This window comes from Ascaphus truei, chromosome 5, assembly GCF_040206685.1.
Source record: "Ascaphus truei isolate aAscTru1 chromosome 5, aAscTru1.hap1, whole genome shotgun sequence".
In the NCBI taxonomy this organism is placed as follows: domain Eukaryota; kingdom Metazoa; phylum Chordata; class Amphibia; order Anura; family Ascaphidae; genus Ascaphus; species Ascaphus truei.
The window spans coordinates 120,150,580-120,173,570 of NC_134487.1; the positions used below are offsets into that span (position 1 = coordinate 120,150,580).

General features: G+C 42.5%; 1 protein-coding gene across 1 annotated transcript in view; it reads right to left on the minus strand.

Annotated features, from left to right (window-relative positions):
- NUAK1 (NUAK family kinase 1) overlaps positions 1 to 22,991 on the minus strand; it is a 127,259-nt gene that overhangs the window by 63,053 nt on the left and 41,215 nt on the right. Inside the window, exon 2 of the mRNA XM_075600527.1 lies at positions 10,385 to 10,505. Coding sequence (XP_075456642.1) covers positions 10,385 to 10,505 — 121 coding nt within the window. The remainder of the gene's footprint in view (positions 1 to 10,384; positions 10,506 to 22,991) is intronic.

The following is a 22,991-nucleotide window of genomic DNA, read 5'->3' on the forward strand; positions in this document are numbered from 1 at the left end:
TCTTTAGCTGAAAAAGTTACATTATTTGAAAATGGTGTGGAATTGGACTGTTCAGGGTACATCACCAATTAGTGAATCCAGCCAAGTACAAAGTTGCTCTGTACATCTTTTGCAATGCTAGGATCTCATAGTGAACAGTTCACTTTAAGACAGATTAAGGGAAGGGACAAACCACAGATGAAGTAAACATTTTAGGTAAATGATCCCAATGAACAGTTTTTAAAGTAAGCACTGTAGTCAGGGCCGCCAACAGAAATCATGGTGGCTCAGGACAAATGAAAAGAGCAGCACCCCTCACCGCCGCCGAACCCATAGCGCACCTACCACGAAAAAATATTTTTAACGCTCAACTTTTACTTAACTGTTTTCTTCTTATTGTAATATGGAAAAAGAATTACAATGCAATCTGTTTATTTTTATATTTTCAACAAAAGACAGGTGACTGCCTGGGTGGGTGGGTGGGTTGGTGGGTGGCTTACTGACTGCCTGGGTTTGACTTCCTGGGTGGGGGGGTGACTTCCTGGGTGGATGGGGGACTTCCTGGGTTTGACTTCCTGAGTGGGTGACTAAAGTGAAAAAATCTGCGCTATGAATTATATATATTTTTAAAGTGAATAAAATTAATCTTCAACAATAATAGTTCAAAATAACTAATAAGTGATGACTGTGTATCATATAGTATAATAATTACAGTGATATATTAGTGAATACTAAAGATATAACCATAAAGTAAATCGTAATAATAGAATAAGGAAAAAACCTTAATAATAATAATAATAATAGTCTGCTGCTGTGCTGCTTCAGATGGCTCAGCATCCGATATGACTAGTAAAGGGGAAAAAAAGAACAAACAGCGCACAATCATAGTGTAATCAATTCAAATTATATTGAAATAAGGTGAAGGTGGTTATAAATGCACGTACAAAAAGGTGATGTTATCAGGCAATACATGAATTTCAGCACGTTACCAACTGGAGCCAGCGTTCACACAGGTTCCTTCTCCAAAAGACAGCGGGATCCAGCATCCACCGGTGATCAGAAAGACCCGTCAGTCACGGACACGTCTTTCCTTCCCGACACCGTCCGTTCCGGGTATAGGTCCCAGATGTATGTTGAGTGCACTGCCCGGCTGCCGCTTGGATTTTAGTCCCCTCAGGTCTTTTTGTTAAAGTTCAGCACTGTTTCCTCACTCTGGCACTGAGTCCTGCACAGAATCTGCTGTAGTCACCCGATAAAGGTCACTCATCCCGCGTCACTGAGTGCTCGTCAGATGTATTCGGGGACGGAGTAAACAAAGCAAAGTAACGCTGTCTCCAATCTCTTTATAAAAGAGTTTAAACATGCTTGCATGCAAATAGAGGTGTTTACCTCATAAAAACAAATCCTACGCGTTTCGTTACAAACTTCTTCAGGGATATCATTCTTAATGTAATACGGAAAAAAACATAACACTGCAATCTGTTTATTTTTATATTTTCAACAAAAGACAGGTGACTGACTGCCTGGGTGGGTGGGTGACTGCCAGGGTGGGTGACTGCCATTGACCGGGTGGGTGGTGCTTCCTGCTTTCTTGACCGCCAGACGTTTCCCCCTCCACTGTCCCGATATCCCGCGGCTGCTGCCGGGACGGGAAATAGGCTCGGGGGATAGGCGGCTTGGGGGTGGGGGGGGGGCGCGAGACTGGCGGGCTAATTCTACCCGGGGCAGGAGGTAGGCGTGGGGGAAGCTGGGTTGGTGCGCGTGGGCTCGCAACGGCGCTTCCCCCCATCCCACGTTGGGAGCAGGGGCGGGGAGCGGGCCCACAGGCAGCAGGCCGGACACCCTGCGCATGGGGAATCGCCGCCATTTTTTTAAAAATCTAACGGCCCTGGCCGCGCAAGAGGCCCGGGTGGCCAGGCCCCGGGGCCCGGGATGCCAACCCCGGCAGACCCCCCCCTGTTGGCGGCCCTTACTGTAGTATCGGGAGAATTTAAGACAGTTATTGAGACCGGGTCACATTGGAAAGTTAAGGAATTCCTAATAGGTGTTCATGTCTATAGCCCTAAAGTTTAAAAAGGTAATTTCAAAAGTAACATCCATCTCAGCCAAGCTACTTTGCAAACATTAGAAGGAACCCCAACAATGGCAAGACGAAAATAAAGCTGAATATAAACTGAAAATAAATTATACTTCAGCTTTAAATTTACGTGCTGAAAGACTCAGACGAAGGGCAAGATTCACCAAGCTCTGTTAAATCAGGGCAAATAACGTGACATTACCTAAAACATGAATGGATCTTATTTTTGGTGCGTTAACACCTTATTCACCGAGGTAATCATATGCAGTTAGGTATGACTATAATTTAGACTATAATGAACTTATTTGCATGTCAGTTATAATATGGCCATTAGACTCCTCCCCTCCTGAAGAAGCGTGGGTATCACGCGAAACGCGCGTCGACTAGTAGGACGTCACGCAGGTGACGTCATTGGAGTGCGACATCAAGCCTACACACATACGGCTTGTATACTGGTATTTTCTCCTGATATATGTTGGGTCCGCCGTGACCATCTGTTTAGACTTGTGGATTTAGATTGTGAGAAACCCTTACTTGGAAATACCACTAATATGATATACCACTTGGTGCAGTATACGATATGTACAGCACTTAACTTAATCTATGTGGTTGCAAACAGTATATGTGCGATATGAAAATATATTTGTGATATTCTGCTAACTATCTCATGCATGGGCGTATACAATACTGCTAACATAGTGTAAGAGATCCTCACTTGGAATACCACTATATTGCTATTCTACCATCTGGAGCTTTATACTATATGTATAGCACTATTCTATGTGGTTCTGAATAGTAGATGTAAAACATAAATGTGAGATCTCCTTAACCAACTGTAACGGGTATTCCCCCACCCAATCGCAGATATGGTGTAGGTGCAAGGAACATATATTGTTACTCAGGTGTGGTGCATAACCTGTTGGCTCACAGGAGGGCTGAGCTTCCGCCACGGGGAACCTGGGGCAATTATACTAGGGTACGCACTTACAATGATGCAGCGCCTCCACCTGCGATGGCTCCCACCAGAGGGGAAGTAGTTCCTCGCAGGACAATCAATAATCACATAGACAGCATGTTTATTAACTAATGACTTTACTAACATGCATAACAACTCATCACACTCATAATGACATGTGTCCCTCTCACGAGGAGACACTAACCGCGACGTTTCGCAGGACGATTCTCCCAACACTAGGTGACCCCACCCAGTGTCCCAAGAACCCCACCCAATGTCCCGCACTCTTGCAGAGAGAGTCAATGGGTGACTGCGCAGTCACTATTTAAGCTAAGGGCCCGTTGGTGCACTTGTGTATTAGATAGTACCTGCCGAGCACTCCGGTGCTCGGGTCCGCAACAATCTTCTCAAAGGGTCAGACGTGTGATGAATCCGTCTGATCCTCCAACCGAACTCCTTGCCCGTGCAGACCGCCAGGGGCGATCCTATTCGTACGAAAGTCTCTATGAACCCCAACGTGGGTCCAACCGCTCCCACCGGAACAGCAGCAGCCGCTGTGTCCCTATCTATATAAGTGGTACTAACCGGACCGGAACCCTAACCTAGGGCCTGTCCCTGTAGTACAGCAACCTGCGGTGGCTTGGGGAACTCCTATGGCCGGTAGGGGTAATGACCTGTCCCACTCCCCTAACTACCCAAGTCCCTTCGGTAAGTGATCTGGAATGGACTAGAGTACTCTTCCATGCAGTACTTGGGCGTCTACCTACTGTTGGCTAGCCTAGTGCAGATCCTCTCCAGAATTCCTGACCTCGTTAACAGGCTATCCCTTCAGGCATCCTACCCCTAGCGCTACCTCAAGGTGACTAGAACAGCTATAGCCCTTCTCCAGACCCACTACTCTCTGACTAGTCCCAGCGCCTACCGCAGCAAGCTGTAACTCACTGGAGGCTGCAGCCAACGTGCTGCGCAACAAGGTGCCTGTCTGTCAGACCTCACAGCACTAACAGCCGTGACTCTGACAAGGCAGCACTCTACACTAAGGGCAGCGTCCCTATCTTGGGCCTCCCTAAGCACTTACCCACTAAACTAGTGGGGAGTTGGGGCCTACCTGGGGTGTGGGTACCTATATGGGTGCAGGAGCTGCACTCGCTCCCCGCACCCTTCCTCCCTACAGCTCCCTGACTCCAACTCTCTGTAACCTTCCTTTCCCCAGCTCCCACTAATGTAAGTGGCAGGGTCCCTAACCTGAGGGATGCCCCTGGCAACACTCACCTTACTGGGGAGCTGAGCTATCTCGGGCCCTGGGGGTGCTGGCCTAGTACCGGGAGTCCCTGACTCCTGTACCCTACCTCCTTCCCTTGGCTGCTCCGGTCTCCGACTGATCTAACGTGCTCCAAGCCCGCCAAATGTATCTCTTTTCCCAGGGGTCTCCTAAGCCCTATTGGCTCCCTGGGTTCACATGGGGCTCGCAAAGGCTCTTGGGATATGTAGTCCCAGCTCAGAGCCTTCCCTGGTAGGCTAGGGGTTCGCGGGCTTTTCCCTACCTTCACTGCGCTTGCGCAAGCTTTCCCGGGCTGCCTCGACCTTCCCTCAGCTCTCCCTGCTCTCGCGCGAGCTATCCCTGTCTCGGGGGCTTTCCCTGCGCCTACGCGTCCTTGCGCATGCGCAACAGGGTCCTTAATGGCGGCGCCCTGCTTGTCCGGCCGCCGGGACCTTAGAGACGCGATCGCGGCCTTAGCAACCGCCCGATCGCGTCCCCGGCAACCGGCCGCAGGCAGGAGAAGCCGCGCTGCTCCCTGCTCCAGCCCCCACCCTTGGAAGCAGCCGTCGGGTCTCTCGACACCCGCGACCGAGCTGCCCAAGGGGAGGGGGGTCTCCAGGAGCCACGGGAGCTCCAGGCTACACAACCTATGCATGAGAGCACACAATACTGCTTACATAGTGGTTGGAAAGATTTATCGCAATCAATCCAAGTGTCATTCTATTGGGATATTCTCATTAACTAAGGTGGCATATATACACCATTCTTATGATATTGATGTCTGAGTAGGAACATTGGGAATACATCAGGTGGACACACAGATTACTGTGATTAAGAAATAGTTCCACCCAGTGTACATATATATCTATATTCCCAGTGTATATATCCTCTCTTGTGCACTCCACTATGAGGTAATTTAAAAAAAATCACTGTAAATAATAACACACATTGAGTCACTTGATTTTTGATGAAATAAAATTTTATTATTTTTGTTTTTAACATATCAATTGATCCTATGTCTATCCGACAGCCAACACAGCAAATAACTGTTGGACCATTGTTGTCCTCAAACATTGTACTACAGGCATACCCCGCATTAACATACGCAATGGGACCGGAGCATGTATGTAAAGCGAAAATGTACTTAAAGTGAAGCACTGCCTTTTCCCCACTTATCGATGCATGTACTGTACTGCAATCGTCAGATACGTGCATAACTGATATAAATAACGCATTTGTAATGGGCTCTATAGTCTCCCCGCGTGCGCACAGCTTCAGTACAGGTAGGGAGTCGGTATTGCTGTTCAGGACGTGCTGACAGGCGCATGCGTGAGCTGCCGTTTGCCTATTGAGCGAGATGTACTTACTCGCGAGTGTACTTAAAGTGAGTGTCCTTAAACCGGGGTATGCCTGTATAGCACTCTGAGTGCAACACTTAGAGATCAGAAAGATCCTCCTAGGTATCATTTGTGTATACGCATTACAAATAATACCATGCTTTATACTGGAGTAAATCCTGGTTAACACGTTAATTGTTTCAGTGACTAATGCATTATGATAAAAGGGCATTAACTTAGGTTACCGTTTCGTTAAAAAGACTAACTGAGTTCAGTGAATCTAGATCTCAGTACACCAAAAAAAATGCCGTCTGTGTTCCCAAACTTGACATGTTGGTTTAAGGATTTTCATGAAAGAAGCACTTTCCTGCTATGATTAAATGTATGCTCTCTTTCTGAAAGAGAGATTCTGGCACAGCCAGCTTGAGCTGTTCACTACTATTCAAGGCGTTCTAAGTCACTTCAACAGTATTTTCCTTCCAGCTGTACAATGCAGATTGCCAATTTCTGTCCTGCTGAGAGGATGGAATTTCTCTCACTGAGAACTAGGGTCTACCTCTTCCAGTTACAGTACTTCTGGAAATAAATTCATTTTGATTGGGTTACAAAAATCGTTAAGCCTGATAAAAACTCCTTGGACCTCCTTAACCTCCATATGGTCCTAAATTTTGTCTGATATGACATTTCCAAAATGTTAAATCCTTTTTAACGAGGAAGGTCAAAAGGCTAAGAAAACATGAATATTTTTTTTTCTTCCAAAAGCATGTGAAATTTTTACAGAACAATGATATCAGTTAACAGCACCACCTGAAGCTCCAATTGAAGACTTCCTCCAATTTCATACGGTATCCAAATCATGACTTTAGAAACCTCACACATATACCAAAACTAACTTTTTACCACAAACTGACTTAAAAGGGTGTGGACATTACTACTATAAAAAAATGTTTTATGTATTAGTTATACATATGCTCACACAAGAGATTCAAAGCCAATCGCTTAGGACAATTACAAATTCCATTTCTAATTTATTTCAATGACCTTATCTTCAACTATGTTGTGGAATTTCTACATTATTGAGGTTAAGGGCTAGATTTTGGTCACAACTATAGTTCTCTGGAGGAGCAGTTAATTACAGTTCAACAACAGAAGGTTATTTTATTTTTTAACAGTACCATAGCTGTAACTTTATTTTAATTCCAAGTCCTAACATACATGTAATATTATTGTCTCCTGGGTCCCCAGTTCAGTGCCTCAATTATCACAAATGTCTATTTTTATAAACTTAAACAAAATATATATGTTGTATTGCATTTCGCAGCAGTCTCTCTCTTATATCAGTTCTCCAAAACACTTAAAATATTATTGGTACAATATGAACAAATCTTTATGCATTTATTATTATAAGTTCCACCACTATTCAGGATATTCACTGATCGATCAGCAGCTTAGGTAATTCATTTTTATTAAAAGGTAAGCAAATTCTGCATACATTAAAAAAAAATAACAGTGCAGCGAGGAATGTCTCTTTAACCCCTTCACTGGCAGAGGCGGCCCTCTGGCAATAAACGGGTTAAGTCTCTCAAATAAAGTGTTGACGCTCTGCTATAGCTTCTCCATGTTGGCTTTATTTTTGTTAAATAAATCATGACACGGTGTAATATGTCATGTGTTCATCTGATGTTGTATTTACCTAATTTTAAGACCTGCTAATGAACAGATGATTGTTATTATGTCCTGATATGTAAAACCATGGAATTCAAAGAGGGTGTACTTTCTTATTCACACAACTGTGTATACACACACACACACACACACACACACACACACACATAATAAATAATCTGCCTGCATTGTATTTCTAAGAACTATTTCAGCTGATTCTGGTTTCCTTTCAGAGTGAAAGGAAATCCCCATTAGGTGTTTCTACTTGGCAGCTATTACCTATGAACAAGGGTGTGTGCTTCAATCATCATTTTTCCAAAAAAAAAAAAAATCATTGTAAGCACTGCTTTTTGTTTTGTTTTTACAGTTTTAGCCCAACATTCTTCTCACTGAACAATTTTTCTTGCTTGATCATTTTTGTTTTTACATACTGTATAGACTTCTCTGACATAATACATAACACATCACTCTCCTGTCTCTTCTTGGCTGCTGCTATTCTCGGTGGGTAACGGGTAGCCTCATGTAAACTAAATGGAAACTTCTGGATGATTATTAGTGTAATTCTTCTGACTTGTTTTACTTTCCCATCTGGCACTGCAGTTTACTTTTTGGCAGTCGAGCTGACCACATAGGTTTAGGTCACTTTGGGACAGTTGGGTCCAGTACTACTACGTCCATTTCACTTTCTGAAAGTGATGGCACTATATAAAATACATATACATATATACATACATATAGGCTTTGGCTTGTAATGAGTCAGAGTTAGAGACACTCCCCTGAGATGTTCAAATTGGGACATGCCTCCTAAGTTAGTATTCAGTTAGTGATCAGTTAGTTGGAGTAGAGAGTGAGCTGAGAAAGAAAGGAGACAACAGATGAAGAAACGGTCTCTCCCTTCCCCATGCTACCAGGGGGAGGGAGGAGATATTCCACAGCTTAGGCACCAATGAAGCATGAGAGCAGGAATGATGATTACTGCATGAGGGATATGCTGCTGCTGCTGCTCCTCTAACATGGAGTCTGCTAAATAAAATACAGAAAGACATTGCTGTGTGGCTTCCTGTCTCTGCATGAAGGAGTGTCAGTGGGGGTCCATCCTCTGAAGACCCCAGAGGATTCTTACTGGCTGGAGGCACTGCACCATCTGGAGATACAAAGGTAACCTGTCCCCCTCCTGTCACGGTCCTGGTTCTCCCCACACCACCGCGGAGCCCTCAGCCCTCCTGTTACCAGCAGGTTGCAGCACCACTACACCTGAAGTAGCCAGAGAAGGAGAGCACCCCCCACCTCACTTAGGGGGGGGGGGGGGGATAAAAAGGTTACTATATATATATATATATATATATATATATATATATATATATATATATATATATATATTTATTAACGGATCTTCCCCCACCCCATCTCATATTGGGCCTTCTCAGGGAACTCTCACTCTGGTTACAGGGATTTTGGTGGTGCATACCTGCTGGTAACAGGAGGGCCTGGGTCTCCTGCGATGTCATGGGGGATAACATGACAGGCTTCTGGGGCTGTGCCCGAATTCTTCTTAATGGTGCAGCGCCTCCATTTTGTGCAGCCCCCAGGTGTGGGGGGTGGAGTATATGCAAAAGAGTTATCTCCCTCTCCTCCCAATATACTCCACTCTCAGAAAGGAGGTAAAACAAAAGGGGGTTCTTTATTGTCCTGATCAGCAACAGTCTATGCACAGCACCTCTCAAAAGGGTGTTCACCACCAGGATGATTTCTAGACACACTCCTTGTCCTAGATAAGAGTTGTCCCTTTCTCTTCGGGGAGCAAGAGAACATATCTCCCCTCAGGGAGAGCCTTCAGCTTACCAGAGCCCTGGCCACTTAATTGGAACCCACCATCCTCTTTCTGAACTGCAGAGGAACCACCTCTCTCAAAGCCAGAGATAAACAACACAAAACAGGAAAAGGTAATCCCTTTAGTACAGATCCAGTAGTCCCACCCCTGTGCCCTTGACTGACACCAGGCATGAGCACTACCTTCTCTGACCAACTGAATCACAGTGGTTGGTTAAACCTGCCCTTACCAGGGATTATTGAGTCACGTGGTCTAACTGAGCTACGTTGGTGGAGTAGCTCATACGCCAATTGCCAGTAAGGGGAAGTTATTCCCTGTGTCGCACGCATCACGCAATACTGACTGAACTTGCTAGGAACCACAGGCTGCTCTTTTGGGCTGCCGGAGGGATGATCTACCGAGTGACACCAGCAGCAGTGGGGTCTGATGTGACGGAGCAAGCGGTCGGCGAGCAGGCTACATGTTGGCGCATGGGTTTACCCTTACAATGCTTTATTTGCATTGACAAATTGTGAGTTTGCATTTGTCTTGTTCATTGATATTAAAACTTTGTTATTGGATTTTACACATGGATCGGGCGCTTCTCTTTTCTTTCCTATAGATATTGTTGGGAGGTTGTTGACCCCAAGGAAGAAGCAGCTCGGACATTCCAATATCCATACAAGGTTTAACCCATCATTGGGTGAAAGAACATTTTTTGCAATTTTTATTTTTCATTGGTTTTATATTTTTTTTTGTATTTTGCATATTTTTATTTTTTCATATTTTTTACTCGCATTCTATTATACATTCACCATCAGAGTCCTTACACCACAATTATCCTGTATATAATAATCAATACAGGTCATCTGTGTTGACTATTTTTGGTGATTTGTTTGTTACTGGGAGTCTGCTGTGTGGCTGGTCACTATCATAGGCGCTGTCTAATTATAGATATTCACTATACATACATACATACATACATATATACACACACATACACACGTTGGATTCAATGTTCTATGGAAATATTTATTTTTTCAAACTCATCTACTACAGCATGTAACTATGTAAAATGCATGTTTCAAATGTGAGGTGTCTCTTGTGCATTGTACAGTTTAACACTGGCTGCATGCATTTAATAGAGATAAACATCTTTATTTGATCAATTTAACAATGTGCAATTTTGCATCCCACACAAAACAATACTGGCAACAAATCAGATATACAGTACAAATACATAAAGGGCCACACAGATCGAAGACCAGTCAGATTCATATGCAAGAGAACAGAACATTACCTTCATATATACTTATGATATGCGGATGGCTGAGTGATGACATGATCTCAATCTCCCGTCTGATGTGAACCATATCTTGCTCTTCTCTGATTTTGTCCTTACGGATTGATTTTATGGCAACCTATAACAGTTAAGAAATTAAGCATTACTCTGGGAACAAAACAGATGTGAAACAATAATTAGGAGTGTTCAAAAATCAACACAGATGTTGGGTGCTGGCACGATATGCAAATGATCCCAGCTGAAGCTGAAAGTTCTACTGTATAAATCTATTTTTCAATTATAATGAAATAAAAGCAGCGTCAACATGTATTTTTTGTCACACTAACACTTAATAGCATATGTATCAATGCAAAGAAGTGAAATTCTGGGGTGAAAAATCTGCAGAGTGAGTGTGTGTGTGTGTGTCAAAGAGAAATATTACTTTATGCTTATTTGCATTAACTTTCGACCTTAATGGGTCTCATCAGTGTAGGGTTGGTTATACTGGCTATGCAAAAATAAAGCAGGATAGGTTTTATCATACTTAGTTAAGTTATGGTGGGTAAAAAAAAAGTGACAAAAACCCGCCACAGCAAAGCAAATGGAAATATTACTGTATGTTACCATGAAGCAAGCTTAAAGCCTATAGGGAATCATGTTAATGGTTTTGAAGCAAAAGGTGGCACGTGTGCTCATTTGCATATCATTTCCCAGAATCCCTTGCTGCAGTGGAAGTGCTATGTGATAATGGTGAAAGGCGGGGTTGCAGACCGCTAAGACATGCAAATGAGCATACAGTAATATTTCCATATGCTTTGCTGTGGAGGGTTTTTGTCACTTTTTTTACCCACCATAACTTAACAAAGTGTATATATGTATGTGTGTATATCTATATATATCTATATATATATATAGATATATATATATAGATATATATAGAAAAAACAGATGGAACACACATATTGCAGTAAAGTAGGTGCTTATCCCATATAGACAGTAGGTATAAATAAGCTCCTTACCAGGCAAATCCAGAGTTCCAGGCCCACAAAGCAAGGAAGAGACAGCACACTCAGTAGTATCCAAAAAAAGAAGTGTATTAGTAGAAAACAGGCACATTCATCGACGTTTCGGTCCTAGAAACAGGACCTTTCTCACTGTGAGCACTCCCTTGAGAAAGGTCCTGTTTCAAGGACCGAAACGTCGGTGAATGTGCCTGTTTTCTACTAATACACTTCTTTTTTTGGATACTACTGAGTGTGCAGTCTCTTCCTTGCTTTGTGGGCCTAGAACTCTGGATCTGCCTGGTAAGGAGTGTGTGTGTGTGTGTGTGTGTGTGTATATATGTATATATATATATATATATATATATATATATATATAAAGCAGAAAATAGCCGTGTTAGTCCAGTTGCGATAGTGCAGAATAAATGAGTTCTTCAGTATTAGGTGATACCTTTTTTATTGGACTAACAATTTGTGTCATAGGACAAGCTTTCAAGAGTTATCCTCTCTTCTTCAGGTCGAGCAATATATACTGTTCCGGCCAGTTTTATTCTAAAGCTTGCCGGGTGTATAGCGCGCTAACCGCGGGTCTACACACACACACACACACACACACACTTCCATTAAAATAATACATTTTTAGTCATGGATACATTTGGTTTAGTTTGTTTTGCCCCACAATTGTACTTCTTGATACATAAGCCCTTGTTTGATCAAGAGCAATGGCGCCAATTCTGTGCTATAGGATATAGGAAAGAAAGCCTATTGAATGAGGCTTTTCGTGTAATAGTGCCAGATGGCGGTATACTGCAACACTTTATACAATAAGGGTGATCGACCTCACTTAGCCTTTACTAGTCAAATAGTTTTTATAATTATAATAATCCAATATTTAAAAAAAATTATGATAAAAGTAAGTAAACACCTGATGATGTCACCACTCTCCGGATTCAGCTACGGTGTCAATTAGAGTCCAAAAACAACCTTACGTGTTTCAAGACCTCTCTGTCTCTTAGTCTGACGACACAAGGAAACCTACTTACAAGGCGCAAGTTCGAGGGGCTAATTGTGAGTAGGATTTTAATTTTACATTGCCGAAGAGTTGGTCCTATTAGGATTCATTGGAGCTTTACATACATCACGGCTCACTTTGCAGCATTTTATTGCAGTATTTCCATTGTTTTATTTACCCAATAAATAATATTCTTATGGAACATGTCACCGAACACAGAAGTGTTCGGTCCATTATCATCACAGTACGGTTTTCAGCTCTTGACTTAGCAGTCAAAGATAATGTGCTATTAGTGCCCGGTTTTTGTCGTTATCATCCACATACAGTATATGCTGGAGTGCTGTGAGAACATTCTGGAGCCACGCATCAGCAAACAGACCGGGAAGGATCTACGGAAGATCTGTGTGCTATATACCTTGGGTTGTCATCCTTGGCGCCATACGGGTATTTTTTGTTACCATATCCATTCTGGTTGTGGAGACAATCAGCTAGACTCGTTAGGCAGCCTATTGGACTTCAAGGACTATTGGGATTGTATCAATATATTGTTCACCAATTTATATTGTTAGCGCTTTTTTTTCCCCACCAATTTTCCACTGAGCAAAAGACTTAACATTCAGATCTGTGATGACTTGCAGGACATTTGTTCTTCGTTTTAGGGCAGCTGTCAAAACAGCTCCCAGCCAACATACACCTAACAATATGCTAAACTAGGGCATCTATGGGATCATATAAATTCTCTGTAGTGGCAATATAGCCAGTAACTACAGTATGCATTGCTAAATGGCGACTCCTACCTACTATCCCTAAACAGAAATTGAAGGGTTAACAAAGGATATGATTGATTCCACATCCTTTTAACATTAAGGGGCATTAACCTCCCCAACCACCTAACAGACCAGACTGGTTACAAGTCTTTTCTATATCTAAATAGCCATGTCATTGCTATTATAATTAAGAAAGGCCATTTACGCCATCATAGGCAATAGATCAAAGTTAGATCACACCTGAGAATACACAATTAGATTGTAAGCTCCTCGGAGCAGGGACTCCTCTCCCGAAATGTTATTTTTATGTATGAAGCACTTATTCCCATGACCTGTTATTGGTATTATTTGTTATTTATATGATTGTCATGTGTATTACTACTGTGAAGCGCTATGTACATTAATGGTGCTATATAAATAAAGACATACTGTACATACATAAAGCTGTTCATTTTTCATATTTGTGTCATTATTTAGGACCTATGTCTATTTCATACATATTATTAAAGCTGCAGACCAAGCAATATCCCAAATGTGTGTTTTTAAATAAATCAGTTGTGTACTATGAGAAAATACATATAGCCATTTAGTGATCCCGAGCAGAATCTTGGCCGATCGATCACAGGAGCACGGTGGAATTTTTGGAGTGCAACTACAGGATAACTCTTATTCTCTCCCCTAGAGAGCGAACACACACACAGTTGTAATTCTATGTAACGCTGTTTCCCCCACCCTCTGGGAGATTCTGCCATTACATGGTGTGTTGTGCTGGCTACCTGTTGGCTCACAGGATGCCGGGTGGGGACATCTGGACAGTGTTCTGGGGTACATTACTGGTCTTTATCTCTGCTGGTACAGTGCCTTCATCTGCTGCAGGCTCCAGATGTATGAAGGCAATCTCCTACAGAAGAACGCACTCAACTCCCCGCAGAAAGATTGCACACTAGGCAGGAGTATGAATAACTGGAACCGGTTTATTGCTCCTCTGCATACACAATACAACACTGATCCCTGCTCCTCACAATTCAATCACGCTTCCAACCCCTGGATGGTCCCTGGACCTAAACTCCAGGCCAAGGGCACCTGAATCAGTCCTTACCCAGGGGAATGGTATCACTCACTCTCCCCCAAGGGGAGAGGACAGTGGGTGCCAATGCAAGATGCACCCCTGTGTGTGTACCTGTCCCTCTCAAACATAGAGACAAGTGAAACAATTTTGCTGTACATCTCCTTAAGTACAGAGATGGAAGGTACACGGTCTGAGCCCAGAATTGGGCAGAACGCAGGCCTTGTCCCACCTCCTCCCCTGTCACTCAAGAGAACTGCTACTGTGGGGAAAACCCATAATTATTGGTCCTGACACTACCTGCACTGTTACCAGGGATTGCACGCCAGGAAGGGCAGACTGGTAGCCAAAACAGGCATGGCTACATCTATATTTTTTTTTATTTTCCCCCAATCATAAGCGTGGCATAATTTCAAGAGACAACGGTATAAAAAGTACCCAGCAGGTTAACAAGCAGAGTGTTTTGTAAATAGTTTATATTAATATAGTCAATTGTCCTTAAGCCCCATATTTACTAAGTGGAGCTCTGCCATAAAACATAAGACATCTTAATACCATTTCAAGTTAAATATTTACAGGTAAAGCTTTTGTCCTGGCGTTTTTCCTTTTCAATATGTCCCAGTCTGATGCCATACTAAAAAGCATTTAATTTTTGTAAGCAATGAAACCAAGCTATGATGCCATTACATACATGGCATGGGTAAAACCAACACCAAGATGACATGCAAATTTGACAAAGAAGAAGATTAGACAAACTTGATATGAGAGATTACATAAATTGTAGGAATTATATACAGTAGATGCTGACAGTATTAGAGTAGGCACAATATTTTGTATTTTTTTTTCTTTTGAGCGACATTAGACAATTTATTTTTTTAAGATTCAGACAGTTTTTGCTTATGTTAAAAAAAGGAACATATACTTATGTCCATACATTTTTCCAGCTATTTTCTCCAACTAATTACAGTACACCCAAAAGTCATATACAGTAAAGCCGCTATAAGGACAGAATTTACATTGTTAAACTGCTCGCTGGAAACTGCAGTTGTTTACTGCTCAACGGAGGATTCTGGTTGAGCTTAGAGTGTATTTTTGTTCATTTTCGTGATTAGTTGTGATTGGATTGAATAGTTAGTTTCTTTGTAGCATTTCTGTTAAATTATAGGCTATTATCCATAGTTGGAGTATGCAGATGCAATGAGTATTTAAAAATCAGTAAATATATTTAATTTAAAGCCCTACTAAGGGAAATTCAATATAATTTGCTTCGATTATGTCCACATTTAGGAGTTTATTCTATATCAGCAAGAGCTGAGGAAGTCCCGACCCGAGGAGAAAAAAATACATTTCCCCATAGGAAGTGATGGACTTCTGTACCAAGAAAGTTTGTGCAACCTTGTGTCTTTTGTATTCACAATAAATGGCCAAGAATTGCACAAGTTTTGCCTTAATACATAGTGAATCACAGCCTAAGCGCCAAAGCAGGGTATCACACCCTGGGCTGGCATAAACTGCTATTCAAGTCAATGGAGGTTAATTCTGGGTACAATATCCCACATTGACAATTTAATTACAGCCTATGTATCAAGCCAAAAGCGGTGCAATTCTTGGACAAAAAAATAAAGTGCGTCTGATGTAGTAAAGAAAAGATCATTCTACTGATTTCGGCAGTATTCAGTCTTTGATACATATATAGGGTTGCCAGGTGGCTTGTCCAAAAATACTGGACACAATGGTAAAAGATGCGACCCCCCCATACATATAACAAATACCCCCACGCCCCGAACACAAAATATACCCCTACGCCCCCCGAACACATATAGAAAATACCCCCACCTCCCCAATACATATACAAAATACCCCCACCGCCCCAATACATATACAAAATACCCCCACCAGCCCAATACATATAAAATTCAGACTTACCATGGGGGTGGTGTCAGGTCAGGCCCGGCGGCTGCGGGGGGGCGGGGGCAGTGAATGCGGAGGGGGGTACGTGGATGAGGAGGGGGGGCAGTGGATGAGGAGGGGGTTACGTGGATGAGGAGGGGGGCCTCCCTCTCACGCCAGCGCTCACCGGAAGCGGAGCCCAGCTGACTTCCGGCGCTGACGTCAGAGGACCTGGCGCACGTCAGCATCACACATCTCGGCGTGGGACAGACAAGGAGAGAGAAGCCTGCAGCTGGGGGAGAGCCGGGCATGGCGGCAACTGCTCTGATCGGCTGCCGGCCCCCACGCAGCCGCCCTGCGTTCGGAGAAAGATAATACCGGACACATATATGTCCGGTATAACCTTTCATTTTATACCAGACAAAGGTGCAAAATACCGGCCTGTCCAGTTTAAAACCGGACACCTGGCAACCCTATACATATAGTGCATTTTTCTATCCCCTGAATTCCACTACTTTTGCCTTTATACAATACATTGACCCCATAGTATTAATTTCTCTACAACTTATTTTTTACTGTGGCTTAAAAGAACAGCAGGAGCGGGTTGTGCAAAAAATCAACATTCTAGGTACTTTCATTTTGTACTCTAGAATACTTTTGTAAACTTTTGTGAAAAAAAAATGGTAAAGCCAAAAGATATTAAATAATTTTTTAAATAAAAATAACTATCATATATGAACAATAGTAAAACAGATGTTGGAAGGTTATCATGCATCATCAGTACTGTAACTATATGGTCTTTAGTTTTGGACTGATTAGGCTGATTGAGTGTATTTACAAGTCAATGAAAGGTCAAACCAAAGATAGATAAATACCTTTCCACTGTGACTGCAAAGGTCATTTCATGGAAATGCAACTGGGGAGATATTCCTGCAGAAAAACCCTAATAAGGAATTTATTCTGGGTGCAAAACACCATTTGAAAAAATATATATTTATAGATAGGATAGATATATCCGGCCGCTCCTCCTTCTCTTACCGTGCACCCCAAAACTGGAACAACCTACCAGAGACTCTCACATCCACCACCAGTTTAAGTTCTTTCAAATCTAAGGCTGACTCACATTTTAATCTGGTCTGTAACTGTTTCATACGCCCATAATATATATTATCTTTAACTGTGCATGCAATGTCTTGTATATAATGTATACCCTGCTCATTTATGTAACTATTTGTAAACATGTATTATCTGTCTTAACTCTGTGCCCAGGACATACTTGAAAATGAGAGGTAACTCTCAATGTATTACTTCCTGGTAAAATATTTTATAAATAAATAAATAACATTTCAGCAAGTTGCTTTCAAATTTCTCCTATTGACATTATAGGTTTGAACATAGCCTATTGGGGAAATGCCAGTGTAAACCCAAATATCCCCAAGGTTTTTTGCTTTGTTTATTCGTGTCAATACAAGAATGTTTTCCAAGACAAATGGTGTTGTTCCCAAACCAACAGCTGCATCAACATGTACTGTATGCATGGGTAAGAGTGCACAAGCCAAGATTATGCAGGCCCAATTTATTTATTGTGGTACAGTATGGGCAAAGGCAACACCTTTGTGCACATACAAAAAGGTACAGTTCTGATTAAATCTTCAACATTCTATTATGCTATAAATTAGATCATGTTTCTTAGGCTGAACATGATTTATTACTATTCTAATATTTCCTGTATTTAAAGTTTTGATCGAAGTAATAAACATCTTGAATATAACATTAAGATTGAAAATTCTGGCGCTAGTGCAAAAGTGACATTTCAACTTAGATGACTATTCAAAAACAAAAAGACAAAAATTAAGTAGCGCTAAAGAGGATGTGAAATAACCCTAATAAATGATAAATTATAATAACATATTTAAAATATTAAAATAAATTTAAATTACCACAATTTAACCTAATAATATCTACAAACCATAACGTAATAGTGAAAAAAAAGGAAAATCCAAATTGAATGTTCCACTCAAACAAAAAATCCAGAAAGAAATATAGTCCCAATAGAAGATCCAGGGAGCGTCTTTGCAGCTTTAAGGGGAGTGGTATAGCCAACCACTTTTGGAATCTATGAACAAAAAACAAACAAAAGCGCAAGCTCCATCGCACGTTACTGAGTAAAAAATAAGGTACATTTATTTTAAAAATCAGCAACCCATAAGAATGTGCACATACAGGATTTCAAACAGAACCATTCGTGGGAGAGAAATCTCTATTGTGGTCATCTGCGGTGGTAGGGTGAGTCACAGGTTTGCAGAGTGGATGTAAACAGTCCAGGTTCACCATGAATTAGCAGCAAGATATAAAGGCATCCAATGCCTGCACGTCCTTTGCTCCCTCATACAATGATTGCTAACACTTGAAATTACCACCAGCCGGAGCGCAGGGAAGCCAGGGACTCCAAATACACCAACACAATCGCGATGACGTCACAGCTCTACGCGTTTCGTCACACTGCGGCGACTTCGCGTAGAGCTGTGACGTCATCGCGTTTGTGTTGGTGTATTTGGAGTCCCTGGCTTCCCTGCGCTCCGGCTGGCGGTAATTTCAAGTGTTAGCAATCATTGTATGAGGGAGCAAAGGACGTGCAGGCATTGGATGCCTTTATATCTTGCTGCCAATTCATGGTGAACCTGGGCTGTTTACATCCACTCTGCAAACCTGGGACTCACCCTACCACCGCAGATGACCACAATAGAGATTTCTCTCCCATGAATGGTTCTGTTTGAAATCCTGTAAGTGCACATTCTTATGGGTTGCTGATTTTTTAAATAAATGTACCTTATTTTTTACTCAGTTACATGCTATGGAGCTTGTGCTTTTGTTTGTTTTTTGTTCTTAGATGACTATTCTCTTAAATCCAATGCAATTTCTGTTTTCTCTCTTTAAAGCAGTAATCTCGTGCGCTAAGGGAACAATACTGTAATTTATAAAAAATAAATTATTACCTGAAATACTGGTGCAGTGGTTCTTAACCCTTTCCTCAGGGCGCTGAACCAGACCAGGTTTTGGAGAAATCCACCCAATTTTGAATTTATAGAAATATTTTTCAAATCAAGTATCAATTTACGTGTCAAGTACCATTGTTCAAGTGTATTGGTTATTCTTAAAACCTGATGCGGCTAGTGGGCTGCAAGGAGATGCTTGAGAACCACTGTATTACGCAATAGAACCACTTTTTAACCAATGGCACAAAAAAGTCAGTTACAACTTGCTGGTACAATGGCAAATCAAAATGGCAACCGGCAGTTTCATTACTTCTACGCCTATGATTGTGGTGATTGTTCTTACATTACTTGGTGTTCTTATATTACGTGATGTTACCCTCATTTACTTGCTGCTATGGCAGCGTCCATGGTTTGCACATTTTTTCCATTATTACCACTGTGAGAAGCACACCGATATGCTCTTTTGCTCTCATTAGCTTCATGTTATCCTGATCACAGGCATACTGGTGCAATTGTCAGTTTTGAAAAGTAATAGTGCTATAAAATTATTTTATATGTAGCTTAGCCTCCGGCCCCTTCTTCTCTGCCTGGACCTTTCCAGTGTAAGTCCTGTTAGGTGCAAGCAGTGGAGGGGTTAACCCCTTCTTTTAGACCCTCTTGAATTCCCATCATACCGGCCCTGGCTCCTCACCACTGAGCTGCTGCAGCTGTGCTCTTCCTCCTCCTGCACCGACAGCGCGTCACAGGAGCGCCAACCCCGTCATCCGTGTTGGTACATCTCCCCCCGCTGCCGGCACATGTCGGCACTTGGTGTGTCCCCCTCCCTCTCTTAGTAGCCACGCCCCCCTCCCCCCCCCACCCCTGCTCTAACAGATTTGCTGTACAGCCAAGTGAAACTTAGAATGTCCATAATTTGGGAGGCGAGTGACATTGGAAGCTCAGAATAGTTGTGTTGACCTACAAATCCGCAGCAGAATGTCCAGTGAAAGTTTAATTGTGCTACTTGGTGCCGTTTCTGAGATTTCGATGCTTCTGACATACAAACAAACGGGATCCAACTTAGAATTATAGTATAGATGATGATGGTGAGTGAGGGTGCAATTAAGGGATTTTTGGAATAAGTTGGAAGTTTCTTTAAAACAAACTTTTTGAAATTAACAATTTAAGGGCCAATTTTAATCATTGGGACATAGAATGACAATTATATGACCCAAATTATTGAGGAACCAACCAGGAGAGTGGGGCAATACTGGATTTGGTCACACTGTATCAAACAATGTAGAAATAATAACAAATATTCAAGTCTGGGAATATTTGGGAAACAGTGATCATAACATGGTCTCATTCGAAATAAATGATCAAAAACCATATAATACGTATTTTTCAACAAAGACTTGACATTTTAGAAAGGCAGATTTTAATAAACCGAGGAATCTACAAGGAATAAATTGGAATTACTTTTTTGCAGGAAAAATGTGGTATATATAATGGACATTTTTTAAAACATTGTTAGATAAGTAATGTATACTTTTCAGTATAATAAATATAAAAGAAACAATTCTAAACCAATGTGGCTAAATAAACAGGTAGGGGAGGAAATGGAAATGAAGAGACCGGCATTTACATTCTTAAAGGCAGAAGGGACAGAGACATCGTATTAGAATGCAAAAGGGCAATCAGGTTAGCCAAAATTTAAAACCCTAAAAAGTTCAAGTACCTTAAAACAAAAAGATTAGAAAAAAGGATATAGGACCCTCAGTGTGAGATAGGAAGGTAAATTATTGGAGATAAGGAAAAGGCGGAGGTATTAAATAAATAATTTGCCTCTGTATTTACCAAGGAGGAGTCCATTGCAAAAACATTGCAACAGAAGGAGCCCATAACCACAATATTAACGAACAAGTCGATAACTGAGAAAGAAGTATAGGCGGCTTGATAAAATTAAAAGTAAAAATGCACCAGACACCAATAGTATGCATCCAAGGCTTCTTAAGGTGCTAAATTCAGTAATAGCCAAACAATTATATTTAAAGTTCAAGGGCTCCATTTCCACAGGCTCAGTACCACAAGATTAGCATAAAGCAGATGTGCTGCCTAGATTTAAAAAGGGAGCTAGATCACAACAGGGGAATTGCAAACCTTTAAGCCCAACAGCAATAGTGGGGAAGCTACTTGAAGGTTTCGTATGGGATAAATATTCAGGCATACCTAATGGATATCAAAATTATTAGTAATCATCAGCATTAATTTATTAAGGATAGGTCATGGCAAACTGACCTTATTAGTTTATTTGAGGATGTAAGTAGGAATTTAGACCATGGTGACTACAGACTTAGATTTTGCAAAGGTTTTTGATACAGTGCCACACAAGAGGTTAGTATACAAGTGTAACCCCGGTCTCTTTTCAGCCCCAGAGACCGCCCATGTAGCGCTCCGAGGCTCTGCGGCACACCTGGCTAGCGGGGGCCGCCATGACAGGTTGCGCGAGCATGCGCGTTGGTCGCGCAGGCGCAGTAAGGGTAGCGCACGCGGTACCAATGCTAAAGAGGTCCTGAGTGGACTACAATTCCCAGCAGCCTCTGGGGATTGCCCTTTCACCCACATCACGTGCAGCCAGACAGCAAATAGGGTTTTGCAGCTTCTCCTGTGGAGGAAGGCTACAATGTTGCGGGGACCACGTTTGGCAGTTGAAGCTGGGAGCAGGAAGGGGAAGGAAGGGTGTAGGGAGCAAGTGGCTCCTACACCAGGTAAGGTATTTCCCCAGATCCCAGGCAGGCCTCAATCCCTACCAGGGTAGGGGGTAGGTACTAAGGGACGACCCAAGATAGGGACGCTGCCCTTAGTGAGTGTGTGAGTGCTGTCTTGTCAGGGTCATGGCTGGCAGTGCTGTGAGGCCTGACAAGAAGGCACAGTATTTGTGCAACATGTTTGCTGTACGCATCCAGCAGGTTGCAGTGCGTTGCTGTAGGCGCTGTTAGTATTAGTTAGAGTCAGGACTGGGAAGAGTTAGGGGAGCGGAGCAGGCTATTAACCCCTTAGGTCCCAGATAGGTCCTCACTCCCCAGTTTGTGGTGCTACAGGGACAGGCCCTAGGTTAGGGATCCTGTCACAGCAGCGCTAGTGTTTGATAGGGACACAGCAGACGCTGCGCTACCCGTGAAGAGACTTGGGCTCAAGTCTGTGCCCAGAGACAGAGACTATCTCCAGAGTGGGATCGCCCCTGGCGGACCCTTGACAACGAGCCACAGGATCAGACAGAGATCACCAAGCGGCAGATCCTTTGTGAAGTCCGTTGCAGGCCCGAGCACTGGAGTGCTCGGCAGGTAACTCTGATCTACACGTGCACCAACAGGCCTAGTAGTTTCCTTAGTGACTGCGCAGTCACACATATCTGCTCTCTATAGAGTGCTGGACATTGTGTGGGGGGATTACTGGACAAGGGGTGGGATCACCCGGTGAAGGTGGGAGAGTTATACGTGTCAGATTAGTTACTGTCTCCTCGAGAGAGGGACACCTGTGATGGTTATTGGTTCATACAGTAAAGGTATTTGGTTATTATACATACAGTGTGTTATTGCTAATTTGCATGTTAGAGTGATAAGGTTACCATGCATTATCATATTACATAAAGTTGGTTGCATCACATGTGTGTGTATGTATTTCTTGCCCAGGGGAATCTCACATCACGGGGATCCTGGGTAAGTGGAGGCGCTGCGCTAAGAAAGTGTATGAGTGTTACCCCAGGCTCCCAGCTAGAGGAGGCTCAGATCTCCTGGAGCCGCAGGTGTTGCACAGCGACCAGTAGTTCCTTTGGGAGGGTTCAGAAAAAGGGCTACACAAGTATATAAGTAGAAGGAGTGGCTCAGTGAGTAAAGACACTGATTGACACTGAG